This window comes from Vombatus ursinus, unplaced genomic scaffold, assembly GCF_900497805.2.
Source record: "Vombatus ursinus unplaced genomic scaffold, bare-nosed wombat genome assembly UNPS02014812.1, whole genome shotgun sequence".
NCBI classification, from domain to species: domain Eukaryota; kingdom Metazoa; phylum Chordata; class Mammalia; order Diprotodontia; family Vombatidae; genus Vombatus; species Vombatus ursinus.
In genome coordinates this window covers 92,355,368-92,371,476 of record NW_020954590.1, presented here as the reverse complement: position 1 = coordinate 92,371,476, position 16,109 = coordinate 92,355,368, and the positions used below count along the sequence as shown (strand labels likewise).

Below are 16,109 nucleotides of genomic sequence, written 5' to 3'. Positions count from 1 at the left end.
GGGAGGGGAGGGGAGGGGAGGGGAGGGGAGGGGAGGGGAGGAGAGGAGAGGGGAGGGGAGGAGAGGAGAGGAGAGGAGAGGAGAGGAGAGGAGAGGGGAGGAGAGGAGAGGAGAGGAGAGGAGAGGAGAGGAGAGGAGAGGAGAGAAGAGAGAAAGAGAGAAAGAGAGAAGAGAGGAGAGAGTTATATTTTCCCAAAACCTTCTGGTTAGCCTGATTTCCATTGAAGGGATTCTTAGAGTATGGTGTGTTCTGTAAGCATCTGGTCTTTCCTCGCTGTAACTAAATATCCATTTTCATCTCTTTATTAGCAGTCTACTTAGAGGTATCTTATGAGACAAATAGAAAGTGCATACACCAGTGTGTAGTCTAGTAAAACAGGCTCTCAGGCCAGATCCTCTTCGCCTTAGGTCTGCAGGTAGTTGATAGCAATATAGCAATAATATGTTAAATGAGCTGTTCCCTAGTGGCTCAGAGGATGAGTAGAGCTCTGGCCAATAGCTATTGCTGGGGGTGGGGAGGAGATAGGTCTCTGGACTTGCGTGGATAACAGTCCAATTCCCCACCCCCACCCCTTCATCTCTTTCCCTCTCCCCTTTTCATCATCCCATTCCCAACTCTGCCTGTCTTTTTCACACCATCTGCTTTGGTTTGTCAAACCTGACCTGCCAAAGTCAAGCAAACAACGGGTGTCTGGCAATAGCAAAAGTAGCTTCGATAAACATTTCTCCAGACGGATACAACCCTCCACAAGAGAACCCCCTGCCCTGCAAGAGAACATCTAGAGAACACTGAGAATTGATGCTTCAGACTGAAACCGCAAGTTTTTTAGTGAGTAGCAGAAGAGTTTTAGCCCAGGGCAGAGCTTGAGCCCAGGACAGTCCTTGGACCAGAGTAAGCCCTTCCCAACGAAGGGCTGGGACCCAGAAGGGATGAGACTGTATTTATCTGTACTAAAGATGCTATTTTATGGATGTGTGCCTTATGTGTGTACTCCTGTTTGAAGGCTAGGTTGAGCCCCGGGGAATTGTGGTCCATGCAACTGAGGAAGAAACAGGCTACCTACCTCCCAATAGAGAGGTGATTGAAACAATTTTGGGGGGAGAGGGGAAGAATGTGACCAATTCGGGAATTTGCTTTGCTTGACTAAACATATTTGTTAACAGCATTTTTGTTTTTCTTGCTTTCCCAAAGAGGGGGAGAAGTGGGAGGGAGAGAAGAGGGATCTTCATTTGGGGGGAAAAAGTGGTTTGTGCAATTGTATGTGTTATATGTGTGTACACTGCACAATTTATTAAATGCTAGTGTCTTGCCATGTCAGGTGCTTGCAATAAATGTCCAGTTGCAGTATTTGCTGGTTTTGTGTAAGGTTTTCCATGCTTCTCCTTTATTTCCCTTACTGGGCACATTTTTTTTTTCTGCAAGTGTAATCCTTAAATAAGAGGTAGCATATTTTAGGCTCAGCGGTTGTGTGGTGGTAGCTGGAAAAGGACTACTCTCTGTGCCTTTGGTGAAGAAGTTAGAAACAGATGAGGAGGAGGAAACAGATGCGCTCATTGCTGCCGACCTCTTCCCCTGACCTCATGTTCTTTAACTCCAGAGTCACGACCCTACTTGGTATTCTTTATTAGGTCCATTGATCCTGCCCATTAGATCAGATCCACCGCATTGAAAGGGTTTCCATGCCTCAGCCTTCCTTAACTTTGTTTGGTGTTCATTAAAAAAGCATCTTTTCAGAGCAAGTTGACTGGGGATTGTGTGGAGTTGAGGGCAAGGAAAAAGTCGACAAATGAATGCCGTGGAAAAGGGAATAGCCGCTTCCTCAGCTCCTTTGGCCTGGATGGTTCCTCCTCTTTCAGAATGGTCCCATCCTTTCCCTCCCACTTCCTCGCCCCTTTCCACGGCCATTGCGTAGCATGGGTCCCGATACTGTTGCGATCCTACACACACTTTGTCCCAATGTGAGGGAGTTCGCTTGCACTTATGGAATAGGGCTGTACCTGAGGATAAAGGAGGGGGAGGGAATTAGCATTTTACTAACCATTATGTGCCAGGCATTGTGCTAAGCTCTTTACAAATCATCTCATTTGATGCTAGGAAAGGTCAGAGCTCTTCGAATAAAGTCTCCAGAGTTGCAGGGGAAATAATGGAGAGAACTTCGTCTTTTTTTTTTTTTTTTTTTACCTCTGTTAATTCTGTTTCTACTCCACTCTACCCGTTCCCGTTTCCTCCCCTGAGTCAGTGGGGCCTAGAATTCCGCTGTGGACACTTTAACAGGTGTCAGTGGAACTGAGACTTAGGAATTACCCCCAGACCTGCTAGGATCAAGCGGGACACACTGCAGAGTCTGAGTATTTTCCCCCTCACTTGTCGCCGATCCGCCTCAAGACCTTCCATTTCTTTTGGCCCCCGACCCTCAGCTGTTTCCTTTGTTCAGGAGTCTTCCGTCTAGAGTCCGTTGCTAACCTCAGGGCTTCAGGTGCCTCGGGTCCCGTTAGCCCTATCCCCTAAGCTTAGGAGTTCAAAGCCTCCCCTCCCCCAGCTCTCAGGTTCTGCCCCAGGATTGACCTTTGTAAGGGTTTCGGAGTGCGTGGGGGGAGAGAGCCGAGGAGAAGGGGGAGGGAATCTGATTTTGACCTGCTGGGGGGGGGGGTCTGTGTTTGGGGGTGGGAGGTCCAAAAGAAAGCCCCCAATCAGGAAGGACCCTGAATTCGGCTGCTTTGTCTTTTTTAAAAGGGTTTTAAACGAGATTCAAAGTTCTCTGGGCTGGCTCAGGTGGGAAAAGAGATATTAAGAACCTAGGTGTGTCTCTTGTCCTACTCTACCCTCCAGAGATTTACTTCCCTAGACTGGGAAGGGGGATGCTCCCTACAGCACCGCCCATTGACTGGCTTTGGTCTCTTTACTCTCCCGCAGATTTCCTAGGAATCTCCTGTCCCTAAGGACTGCAGACTCACCCCTCCCCACCCCCCTAACCTCGCACCTTTGCCCTGGGCATGGCCGTATCTTTGACTGGTGAGCTGGGGTCCCAGGAAAAGCTGTACGCAGAGGAGAGCCTCCGGAGCAACCCTGCCCACGTGGCTGGTTACTACACTCCTCTCCTGCCCCACAGCCTGTATGGGGATAGCCTGACCAGTTCGCCCCCGGGCAGCTCTCCCCTGAGTAGCTCCCCGGAGTTTTTCCATCAACTCAAGACTTTGAGAAGACCAGTGATAAACTCCACCGCTCTGTCCCACTTCGGCTTCAACGGGATGCCCAGTTTCCTAAACCACGGTGCGGCCCTGCCGAGAGAACCTTTCTATAACTTGCCTCCAGGATCCTTGCCCTTCTTTGGCAGTGTGTCCCCAGAGGAAGGTCATCCGCCTTTCCCCAAGGAGGGGCTGCTCACTGTGGACAGCAGCGGCGTTGGCGGCGGCAGCAGCAGTAACAAAGAGTGTCAGAACAGCAGCCACGGCCTCAGTCTCATCCTTCCGCTGGCGGAGACCTCGGTCACCTGGCCAACCAGGCTCTCGTCACCCAAGATCTCTCCCCAGTGGCTTACCGGCCCCGCGCCCAACCGGTTTTTTCCCTACTCCCCCAGAAAGAGACGCTATCTAGACCCGGGCCCTACCTCCCAGAGCGCAGAACCTGAGTCCCCGCGGCAGTACCACTTTACCGAGGAGGAGTTGCGTCTAGTCCTGTACGGGGCTATACGCTCGCAGCAGCAGCCCACTAGATTGCGCTGCGCTATCTCCGGGCTCCGGGTACCGGAGGACAGCTCAGGTAAGGGCGGAAAGGACTGAACGAATTTGAGGGTTGAGCTGACCTGGCCGGGAAGAATCGGTGGAAACTGGAGGATTCACAGGAGGGATGGAGGCATCTAGGGACATTTTATCTCTTGAATTTGAGAGACGGAGAGGGAAGTGGAAGGGGGCCGGGAGGAGGTGATTATTGGAATGATCGATCTAGGTAACCTAGGCCTGGAGGTGTTGATCTGTCAGTTATTCAACCAGCTTTTATTAAGCGCTTACTCGTCGGTAAGCCGCTTTGTGCACAAAGAAAGGCAAAACTTCAGCCCCTACCTTCAAGGAGCTCATTCTAATTGGGGAAACAACCTGCTAATTACTATGCCCATACTAAATAAAAACTTTAAATTGAATGTAATCTCTGAGGGAACGCACTGGCGGTGGTGTCTGTGTGTAGGTGGTGGTGGTGGTAACTCCGGGGCGGGGGCGGGGCGGCGGCGGAAAACTTCTTGCTGAAAGTGGGATTTGAACTGGGAAGACAGGAGAGAGCATTCTTAGGCATGAGGGGTCAGCCGATGGAAAAACATGTAATTGGGATATGGGGATGCTCTGTTCAAAGAACTGCTAAAGAAGACCAATGTCAGAAGGCGAATGACAGAATATGTAGAGGCGAGTCAGTTGTAGGATGCCTGGAAAGATAGGAAAAGGCAAAGTTGTTTAAATGCCAAACCGAGGAGTTTGGATTTAATCCAGGAGGTCATAGAGAGCACCTCGAGTTTTATTGAGCGGGGCGAGCTGAGTATTATGGCTAAGACCTGTCTTTGCTTATGAGAAAATGCACCTCCTTGCTTTGGGTTGAGAGGGGGGAATGCACCAAGTTAGAAACATGGCTGCGTGTTACCTCCAGGATCAAAAATAAACATTTATCTAGCAGCCAGAGATGTTCATAAGCGGATGCCTTCTCCACATAACACTTTTCCAATCTTCTTAGACCATTCATAACTCCCCTCCCACCCCAACCTTCCAAGCTTGTATTCTGAGATGCGATGACACTTGCATCCTTGCTATTCTTTCAAGACACTCATTTCCCGACTTTTCATCGCCTGCCCCTCATGCCTAGAATGGTCTCCCTGATCTCCGCTTCTTGGCTTCCCTGGCTCTCTTCAATCTCTAACTAAAGTCCCGCTTTCTACAGGAAGCCGATGCCCCTTAATTCTAGTGCTTTTTAAAGAAGTGATTATTTCCAGTGTATCCTACGCATAGTGTGTGTTCATACTTTGCATCTTTTCTCCGACATTAGACTAAGAGCTCCTTGAAAGCAGGGAGTCTTTTGCCTTTCTTTGTTATCCCCAGAGCTTACTTATAAAGCACAGTGCTTGGCACATAGTAGGTCCTCAGTCAATAGGCATTGCATTTTCTTAATCTTCCCTGCTGGCTAACTGAATAATAATTATGCAGCATTCTTTTTTCTTTTTGTTTTTTCATTCTTGCTATTTACATTAACTAACAATTTAAATTTCAAAAATGTGAAAAGAGAAGGCATGGGCACATAGACCACAGAATAAGAATTTCTCATTTTGGGGCTGATTTGACCCCATCGAGGACCTCCTGTGTGTAGGCTTTGGCGTCTGTGAAGGTTTTGGTGATGTGTATGTATGTGAGTGTATATGGATGAAGGGGTTTCGGTTGTACTGAGGCGAGTCTTTATTGCTACAGAAGATTATTTTGTGGGAATGGATTCTTTGGCTGCTGTTTGGCTAATATGCACTGTGCCCAGATTGAGATCCCTGTATCTTCTGAAGCACTTTAAGTAGCACTCCAATGGGCACTTGGTAGCAGCCACATACAGAAAACTTCCCTGCTTAGCCCTTCCAAGACCCAAAGGGGATAATATAAACATTTCTGTGTCTTGGAGAAATGTTTGGGTGAAAGATAATTGGCTTTGTAATCCAACGTATGTTATGCATTTAAAAACATCATTCAGAGTCTTCCCCAGACTGCCAGAGGGGGTTATAAGAAAATAGGAGCCCTGACCTGAAGTGTTGTCCTCAGAGCTTGTCTCCTTCCTCTTAACCTAACTCTCCTCAGATCTTTTATGAAAGCATGCATGTTTTGCAGGGTCAGAATCAGTGATTCAATCTCTGGATAAAGACTCCCTGAAGTTACCTGAAGGTAAGTGGAACTCTGGGGCTATGACAAACTTTCCCTGAAACCAGGGGCACTTCCAACCTTTCCTCTTCTCCACCCATTTCAGTCCATCAAAGTTGCATTTTCCTCCTATAAACTTTTCCTCCCCACCTTGGGTTTCTCCTTCAGGTTTGTGTGTACTGAAGACTATGTGTGGTGACGTCCCACAATTTGGTGTATTCTGCAGCAACCTTGTTCCCAAGGGGGTTAGATTTGGACCCTTTCTAGGTAAAGTGGTCAACGCAAGTGAGATCAAGACCTATGGTGACAATTCCCTGATGTGGGAGGTAAATCAATCATCTCCTTTGACTGGCCACTGAAGGGAAGGGGGGGGTGTTTGGGGGAGGGGAGGCCTTGGGCTAGGGGGCAGTAAGGGGAAAATTCTGGGAGGGGATCTTCTGGCAACCCGGTAGGAGAACCTTCTGGGGAGATTTACATATGCACATACTTAATAATCTGCTGTCTGGACTGTCCCTTTTATGAAACTGTTCTGGGAATGACCTATACCCATTCCTATAAGTACATACGGAAAACAATGAAAAAATAATGAAATAAATAATAATGAAAATTATGAAAAATAAAAATAATGAAATTCATTTATATAGTTTCGAAAGTATGCAAAGGAGGAAAAAGTCAATGTATAGATGCCCTAGTACAAAAATTAATAATGATAATAAGTAGTATTTAAACCATGCTTTAAGGTTTATAAAACACTTTACAAACAGCATCTCATTTTATCCTCACAAACGAACCTGGAGGTAGGGTGCTATTACTCACATTTTAGACGATGAAACTGAGGCAGATAAGGGATTAAGTGACTTGCCCTGAGATCACACAGCCAGTAAGTGTCTGAGGTAGTATGTGAACTCTGATCTTTCTGACTGAAAGTCCAACACTGTGTCACCTAGCTGTATAGTTCTTGTTTATAGATAGAGAAGTAGGTTTGGAGAATTGAAGTGATTGTCCCAGTCTCATCACTAAAATGTTGACCAACAGATGATAGATTTCCTTAGGGAAGGGCTACAGCTACCCAGAAAGACTACAATACCTGGAAGTATATAATATACATGTATAGTTGTTGTATTATATATTCTATTTGATTTATCATAGGGCAACTTATGTTTATATATATATCCCTATTTTATGGACTATCTTGAAAATTGATTAAGGAATACATTATGTATGAAAGCATAATATATATTAAATAAATACATTATCTTTGCATCAAGGATCTGAGTAGACACATACCTTAAGAATCATCTCTTTATTCCCTCCTCTCCCCCCCTTTTTTTCAGGCCTATATCTCCCTCTCTTGCTCAGGCTGGAAGCGCAGTGGTTATTCATAGGTCTGATTCCACTGCTGATTAGCATGGAAACTTTGACCTACTAACTGTTGTTTTACACCCGGGTCCATTTGCCCCTCCTTAGGCATCCTGTTGGCCCAGCGACCCTAAGGCACTTACCTTACTGGTGCAGAACTCAGTGCAGATATGCTATTGTCTTGCAGTTTATAACCCTGGAGCTCTGAGGTATCTTCTACCAGGCTTGACTTCCCCCAGTAGCAGTGATTGCAGGCTTGCACTGCCTCTTTAACACTTTATACCCCTTTTAACACAAGGTAGCTACATCCAAAGAGACAGCCCAACTTAATGAATGAAAACTTTAGTCAGGAAGACCTGGCAGGTTTATAAACTTTTAAGAGTTGATTGGCATTTCTGTCAGTAAGAAAATTCCCTCTACCAATGCAGGTCAGCACCTGCTCTGCAACATCTTGTAGTATTAAGTAATTGTAAGGTTAAGTGACTTGCCCAGGTACTAATGGGGTTGGGAAAGAGAAGAATCTTAGGATTCTAGTTCTAAACTGGAAGATCTTACAAGTCATTTAATCCAAACCTCTCATTTGGAAACAATACATAAAAACAGATTGAGGATATTCCTTTTCCTGACAGAATTCTCACTTATTTCATCTCCTCTGCTCTCCACTGCCCCTCTTGTTTGGTTTAGATCTTTGAAGATGGCCATTTGAGTCACTTCATAGATGGAAAAGGAGCCAGTGGGAATTGGATGTCTTTAGTCAACTGTGCCCGTTTTCCAGAGGAACAGAACCTGTCAGCAGTCCAGTGTCAAGGCCAAATATTTTATGAGAGCTGCAAAGAAATCCTCCCCAACCAGGAGCTGCTGGTGTGGTATGGAGACTGCTACCAACAGTTCCTGGGTATCCCTGTGAATTTGAAAGTTGTGGACAAAGGGAAGCAGCTACTTGAGCCTCCAGAAGGTAAGTTCCCTACCCCCACCTCCATCCAGCCTCCTGCAGGTTGCATTTTCCTTATAAAGCAGTGGGAGCTCAAGATGTGGAAATACAATAGACCTCAGTCTAGCCTCTGAGTTCTTAACCTTTTGTGTTGTGAACCCCTTTGGTAGTCTGGTGCCACTGGATGGCAGAAAGTGAGGGGTATGGAAGAGTTTTTCTAACCTTCATTTAAATAAGCATAGACATCCTGTGGTGAGGAAGGTGTATTGCCTAGTTAATGTCTTTCCTCCTCCATCCAAGACTTTCCTCTCTAGCCTCCCCCAGTAGGCTAGGCATGCAGGGAGTAAAGATAGTGGGGCCTGAGACCAGGGTGTCTGGTTTTGTTTAGGAGAATGAAGATGAGGTGCAGTCAACGTAATTGAAATAGGCCTGGGTTGAGTGAGTGGCGTCATTGCAAATAGGGCATTTGGGAGGGAGTGGCAACTAGAGAGAGAGAAGGAAAAGAGCTGGCAAGGTAGGTTAAGAGGCTAAAATTCAAGAGAAATAAGCAAAGAGATTCAGTAGTGTGTCCATTAATTTTTAATCTTCAGTTGATCAGTCAGCCAGCACTTATGAAGCACATACTATATGTCAGGCATTGTGCTTATAAATACATTTACTTATTTTGCCATCCTGGGCAGGATTACTGGCAGAGAGCTTACATTCTACCAAGGGAGGCAACAGGAATTTATATGGTGTTTTTTAAAACACCAGACATTAAAAAAAAATTTAAAGCACTTATTTTATTATTTATTTTGAGCATTCTTTTAAAATTTTGAGTTCCAAATTCTTTCCCTCCCTCCCAACTATTCCCCTATACCCACTAAGAAGGAAAGCAATATGACATAAATTATATATGTGAAATCATGCAAAACATATTTCCAAATTAGCCTGTATGGCAATTTTTCAATGAGTTCCAAGTTTCATTTGTACTATTACTGAATATTATGTCACTGGTATTTTTTTCTTTGTCAGTTTTCACTCCCACCAATAAGTGTTCTTTTTCCCATTCTTTGTTGACCTTACATTTTATTGTAGTTTGGCAGTTTGGTCTGAAAAGATTGCTGACCCCTCCCTGCCAGGTTGCCCTTCCCATTGCCCCAGGGAGCAGGAAGGCTTTTTCTTCATCTGTGCAAATTCCAGCTCTGAGCAAAATGCTCCCAGCAGGGACCCAAGGAAGAGTGCCACCTCATTGAAAGTGATAGACTCTCCACTCTAATGGGAAAAAAAAAAGCTAAGCATAAATTTCGTGATTCTCTTCTCTTGTCATTTATCAAGTAGCTCATTTATTTCCTTAGCCACCTGTTAAATATGCCAGGGCTCTGTTGTCAATTCATAATGACCTTCCCTGCAGCCTTGGAGAATGCTTTCAATAGAGATTCCTGAATATCCTAGATTCATTCATGGGTTTTTCTTCCTCACCCCCAACCGCATCCCCTTTCCCCATCTCCTTTCCCTTACTTTCTTCCTTTGGTTATTTATTTTACTCTGAACTTAAGAAATAAAATGAGCATTTCCATAACATAGTAGAATAGAAAAAAAAAGATTGCACATGAAACTGAAAATCTATTTTTTACAACTTGCTATTCCTTTTAAATATATAATAAAGTTATCATGTAACTTTCAAGAACATGAAACATTCTCTTACTTTCTGTGAGCTAGCTGGAAGGTCTCAGGGACTGATGTATTAAAGGCTAAAATCACATCATCCTTTAGGAGGCAGAAGGGTATAACTGACCACCAGTTTTAGGATGATACCCTTTAAGGTGTCCTCATTCCTGGTCTTTTGACTGCTACCACTTGTTGTGAGACCTTGGATTGCTTGGCTTCGTAACTCCTCCTCTATGAAAACAAGGCCTCTGGTTCTGACCCACTACATTCCATGTAGTTGAGTTGACAACCCAGGGAATATTGCCTCTGATCTCCTTGGGATTTTTTTTTTGGACAGAGTCTGGAGAAAGTCACAAATGTGAAAGGTGTGGCAAAGTGTTTGCCTACAAATATTACAGAGACAAGCACCTCAAGTACACTCGATGTGTGGACCAAGGGGACCGTAAATTCCCTTGTAACTTGTGCAGTCGATCCTTTGAGAAGCGGGACCGGCTTCGCATCCACATCCTACATGTGCATGAGAAGCACAGACCTCACAAGGTAAGAGAGGTGGCCCACTCTTGGCAGAGGGTGGCTTAAACCCTCTAACCTGATGATGGTCCAATCAACTGTGTCCCCCCTCTTCTCCAGTAACAGTCCCCTCCTCCCCTGGCCACTTTTCTTCCTTTGGCATTCCATGCTTTCTTTATACTCCTTCCCCTATTCATCCTTTCCTTGCTCCTTACTATCATTCTGTCCTTAAACCCTAGCTTTCCTCTATCTTCAGGCTCTGGCATGAGTACCATGTCAGAGGGGAGGAACTGGAAATCACAGAAAGAACTTTTAAAGATGAAGACCTTCATTTTTACAGATGTGAAAAATAGTAAATGACTTGGCCAGGGATTTGCAAGGCAAATTAGTGGCTAAACTGGAATCAGGAGCTCCCCCCTCCATTCCTTGGAAGGAGAAAGGAATCAATCAATCCACAAACATTTGTTAAGCTCGATGAAGTGTCAGACCCCACCTAAGTGCTGGGGATACCCAGAAAGGCAAGAAATGTCCCTGCCCCCCAAGGAGGTTAGAGCCCTCCTCTAGCTCCTCTAGGACCTCTTTCTTTTTTAGTGAGCCTTCATTAGGATGTTTGGGGTGTTCAGGGAGGACTGGTATCTCCGGTGTGAGGGCTTGCCCAGCCCTTTTCAGGGCTGCTCATTCACCTTTGGTGTCCACCTGTCACCCAACTTTAGCAGCTGGACTAAACCAGATTGAGGGTAACCCACAGCTCTCAAACTCATTGGTGAGTAAGGGGGATATCTACCTGAAGCATGTGAAGACTCCCCTGGGTGGAATGAGTAGATAAGAACCATGTGTTGAAGGCAGCTGAAGCAGGTGCTGGGGAGTACTTAGAGCCTGGTCAGATATAGAAGATGACAAAGTCATCCACTGCATTCTGGGCCGTCAATGGTTTGCTTGACTTTTGTCTTGCCACTAGACTCTAGAAGAGAGAGTAAGGCTGATGATTTCTTGCAACACTGCTTCACTTAAATCCAATTCATGTGCAAGTCAAGATACCACCCATTCATTACATCATTGGTCCTCTTTGAAAATGAAAGACGGACAATACTAGGCCTTATGAGATTAATCCTCAAAGGCCTTCAAACCTGGAGAAAGCGTTAAACTTCCGAGGTAAGAAGATCAGATCTTAATCTCAAGTCATTTTAAAACTCCAGAATTTAGGAGATTTTAGAAGATCTCTATCTATTTGGATCCCTTAATTTTACAGATAGGGAAACTGAGGTTCAGAGAGTTTAACCTAACTTACTACCTTCTTCATGAAACCTTTCCTACTCCCTGAAGCTGAAAGTGAGCTCTCCTCCAATTCTCCTAAGACTTGGGTACTCTTTTACATTTTTAATATTCCATCTTATATCACAGTTATTTTTCAAGTGCCTGAAATTCACCTATCGAAGTTAGGATGTGTGTTTCATGAGGGCAAAAATCTGGATATCCTTAGCTAGCTTCTACCAGGGTATCTGAAACACAAGTGCCCCAGGTTACATGGCAGGTCAGAGGCATTGCTAAGGTTAGAACTCAGGTTTCCAGTGCCCTTTTCTGTTACAATATATATATTGACTGCCACATGTAACCTGGGGCTGGAGGGAGAAGAAGGAAGAGATGGGGAGGGAAGGAAAGGAGAAGGAAGGGAAAGGAAGGAAAGGAAAGGAGAAGGGAGGGAAAGGAAGAAAAGGAAGAGCTCAGACAGTGGGTAGTTTACCTAGAGTGTCCAGTTTTGCGTTAAAATGCAGTGATTATTTATTTTTGTTCTTTGTATTGCCTGTGCCTGTCACACAGTAGGCGCTTAATAAATGTATGCTGATTGATTGATTGAAGGGTCCTACAAGATAGGCAGGCAAAGAAAGCTTATGAATAGGAGGAAGTACCAACACTAATAATGAGATCACAGATCTAAGTAATAAGTCAGCCTAATATAGCATTTATTATTTTCCCTTGGAAAAACCTTGTGAAGTAGTAACAGCAGGTGCAATTCAGAACTCATTAATCTGCTCTCAATTAGAAGGTCGTTCTTAAACTACAATGAATTTATGCTGTGGCCATAAATCCAACTTTTATATTGATCCTAACATTGGGCATAGGGTCTGGAGAAGGTTAAGAATGTGAAAGGTTTGTAACTACGGGTTGGCCTACAGATATTCTGAAGACAAGCACTGAAATGGAGCTCCTAATTCTCAGGCCTTACTTCATCTCTTTTTTAATAAGCAGCTTTCCTTACACATGGACCTTATTTTGAAATGTACTTCTTTGAGACTGTCAGTGTATTAATGGCCTTTGTGCATCATTAGCTAATTGTGACCCTTTTGTCCCCAGTGCTCTATGTGTGGAAAGAGTTTCTCCCAGTCCTCTAGCCTCAACAAGCACATGAGGGTCCACTCTGGAGAGAGGCCATACAAGTGTGTCTACTGTAACAAGGTAAATGGAAGCGAGAGCACAACTACTCTAACCAAAATTAGATTGATGATGGATCTGTCCCTGTGGCGCTTTTAGTTCATAGGCGTGTAGAGGCCATCTCATAAAAACCTCATTTTACAGATGAGTAAACTGACGCAGAGAGGTTTAAGTGATTTAGCTAGAGTCACACAACAGTAAGGGTCTAAGGGGAGGGAGAGAAATTTGAACTCAAGTCTTCCTGACTCTTAAGTGCAATGCCCCTTCACTATACCACACTATCTCTCCTAGAGCTGTTGTTATTCAGTCATTTCAGTCGTGTCAGACTCTTTGTGACCCTATTTGGTGTTTTCTTGGCAAAGATACTGGAGTGGTTTGCCATTTCCTTCTCCAACTCATTCGCCTCAGGAAACTGAGGCAAACAGGGTTAAGTGACTTGTCCAAGGCCGTATGTGAACCCAGGTCTTCCTGACTTTTGCTCACTACCTAAGCTGCCCAGCTCATAGAGATGGCTATTATTCAAACATCCAAATAAGATTTAGGGGTTAAGGAGCTGAGGGAGTCCCCTAAAGACCAACTTGAAAGTTACATTACTAAAGTCATTAATTCTCCTCCTCATCCTACCAATTTAAAGTTTTGTTCATTCACATATTTAGAAAATGACAGAAACAATATTGGATTGGCACAAACACTGACATGGCAAGTTGCTACATTTAAATTAGTTTTTAGAAGTTAAGTGTTCACCTAGGGCATTTAGGTTATGGCCTTATAAGAGTAATGGAGTTCACCAGGACCTATAAGAGTAAAAGGAATGGGAGCAGGCATTTTTTAAGAGTTAAGAACTGATTTGCAAATAAGAATGTTGCCACAATGACCCTTTAAGGGAACTTAAGAGTGTGTTAATGGAGTGAGTGCTGGACTTGGAGTCAGAAAGACATGGATTCATATCTAGCCTTTGGTACTCATAGCTGAGGGACCACAGGCAAGTAAGTTTACCTTATTGAACCTCTTTAAATGGGGATAATTACATATGTCAGTCAAGAGACTCAAAAGTGCTCTGTATTTGCAAGTTAAAGAAAGTGTTATCAACTCCATTTTGCAAATGAAGGAGACTAAAGCTAAGCTAGGCTGGTGGAGTGGCTTGTCTTTAGTCACACAACTAGTAAGTTGAGTCAGAGTTGAGATGTGAACCCAAGTCCTCTGAAGTTAAGACTAATGGTTTTTTCCTACTATACCATGATGCTTCTATAGCAAATAGGGATATGGAACTAGGCCTGTGATTTCAGTGATATAAGAGACTCCCTTTATCGGTGCTGGTCAATTCCTTCTCAATTTACAGTCCTTTTAAAAATATTTGTACATGCACTTATTTGTTAGTGTTAATTTTTAGGCATTCATTTTTAAAATTTTGAATTCCAAGTTCTCTCCCTCCCTCTTGCCCTTCCCCAACCCATTGAAAAGATAAGCAACATGATACCCATTATACATTTGAAATCATGCAAAACATAAAACATTATCTATGTTGTCCTCCAAAAAAGAAAGTGGAAAAAAAAATGTTTCAATCTTCAGTCTGAGTTCATCAGTTCTTTCTGGAGGTGGATAGCTTTTTTTATCATGAGTCCTTTGGAATTGAATTGGATCTCATTGTATTGTTCAGAGCAGCAAAGTCTTTCACATTTGATCACAGTTACAATGTTGCTGTTACTGTGTACAATGTTCTCCTGGTTCTGTTCACTTCACTTTGCATGAGTTCAATATCAACATATAGTCATTAAAAAAATTAATATTTTATTTTTTCCCCAATTACATGTAAAAACTATTTTTGTCTCAAAATAGTCTAAGCCTTGGGTTTTATTTTATTTTTATTTATTCTTGGGAATAAAATGACAGTATTGTAAAGTTCTTTGCAAGCCTTGAAGCACTATAGAAATGTTAGCTGTTGTTCTTATGAGGGAGGCAATATGGCATAGTAGGTCAAGTGTTGGGCTTTGGGGTCAGGAAGACCTGCTCCAGTTGTTTGCTAGCTGTGTGACCCTGGGCAAGTCACTTTTTCTCAACTCCACTTTCTTCATCTGTAAAAGAGGTGGGGGAGGGGAGGTAATAATAGCACCCTCCTCACAGTGCTGTTGTTGGGACTGGGTGTAAAAAAACACTTTATAAACTTTAAACTTTAAAAATACTATCTAAATGTGAGCTGTTATTAACATAAGAGGAGAAGGAAACAAACATTTAAGTACCTACTATGTGCCAGGCACTGTGTGAAGACTATCTTCACAACAACTCTGGGAGGTAGGGGCTGTTATTTACCCCCATTTTATAGTTGAGAGAACCGAGGCAGAAGAGTAAGTTAAAATGACTTACCCAGGGTCAGACAGATAATTAGGCACTTGTCTGAGGCAACATTTAAACTCAGATCTTCCTGAGATTTCAGATCCAGCAATTCTAACCACTGCACCAATATTCATTAATCAAGGTAATAAAGCATGGAACACTCACTAGCTGTTTGACTCTGGGCAAGTCACTTAACCTCAATTGCCTCACCCAAAATAAATAAATAAATGAATGAATGAATGAATGAATGAATTAATTAATTAAAAAATAAAGGTAATAGTGATGGTGGGATGTTTCTAAAGTTCATAGGATGCCTTTTAGCTATCTAATAATAATAATTAATAACAATGCCTCATTTTTATATTGTGCTTTAAGGTTTGAAAAGTGTTAATGTTTTCCATGTATTGTCTCACTCGGTTCATCTAGTCCTGTGAGGGAGCTGTTCTTATATTTGTGGCCACCCAGCCACAAGTGTTCAAGTCTTCTGGAGAACAAGACCATAACCACAGAATGACCTCTGCCTCTCATTAGGAATTTAATTTGTCCAATTTTCCTCTCTTCCTGGCACTTAGGCCTTCACCGCTTCCAGCATTCTCCGAACTCATATCCGGCAGCATTCTGGGGAGAAACCCTTCAAGTGCAAATACTGTGGCAAAGCTTTTGCCTCCCATGCTGCCCATGACAGCCACGTCCGGCGATCTCACAACAAGGAAGGAGGGGGCTGCTCCTGTGGAATTTGCGGAAAAACTTTCATGGAGCAGGAGAAATTCCGCTGCCATATGAAGTTCCATGGTGTCCTTTAGCCCCTGGAGAGGGGCATCAATCTCTTCTAGCCCAAGAACTGAGTTTCTCTTCTATATCTGTTCCTATAATTTCTTCCTTGGTTGTATACGGGCTAATACAGGTCTAGAAATGCAGCAGTATGGGTGGTACCAGTGGGTGGTGGGCTGGACTAGGGAACTGCTTATTTTTAGCATGGACCTACTTGCCTTACTTGCTTAGCAGAGGCATGGGGAACTATTTATGT

General features: G+C 43.7%; 1 protein-coding gene across 1 annotated transcript; it reads left to right on the top strand.

Moving 5' to 3' along the window:
* The first annotated feature begins 2,994 nt into the window (after positions 1-2,994).
* LOC114053746 (PR domain zinc finger protein 14-like) lies at positions 2,995-15,885 on the top strand. The gene is made up of 7 exons (XM_027876885.1): positions 2,995-3,760; positions 5,842-5,895; positions 6,040-6,197; positions 7,915-8,185; positions 10,149-10,351; positions 12,674-12,775; positions 15,655-15,885. The coding sequence occupies exons 1-7, from the start codon at positions 2,995-2,997 to the stop codon at positions 15,883-15,885; spliced, it is 1,785 nt and encodes a 594-aa protein (XP_027732686.1).
* Positions 15,886-16,109: the final 224 nt, after the last annotated feature.

Excerpts from the sequence above, each read along its gene's own strand:
- LOC114053746 (XM_027876885.1), top strand. The coding sequence starts at position 2,995 with ATGGCCGTATCTTTGACTGGTGAGCTGGGGTCCCAGGAAAAGCTGTAC. Across the intron at positions 8,186-10,148 it reads GCTACTTGAGCCTCCAGAAG|AGTCTGGAGAAAGTCACAAA; the intron begins GTAAGTTCCCTA and ends TTTTTTGGACAG. Across the intron at positions 12,776-15,654 it reads AGTGTGTCTACTGTAACAAG|GCCTTCACCGCTTCCAGCAT; the intron begins GTAAATGGAAGC and ends CCTGGCACTTAG.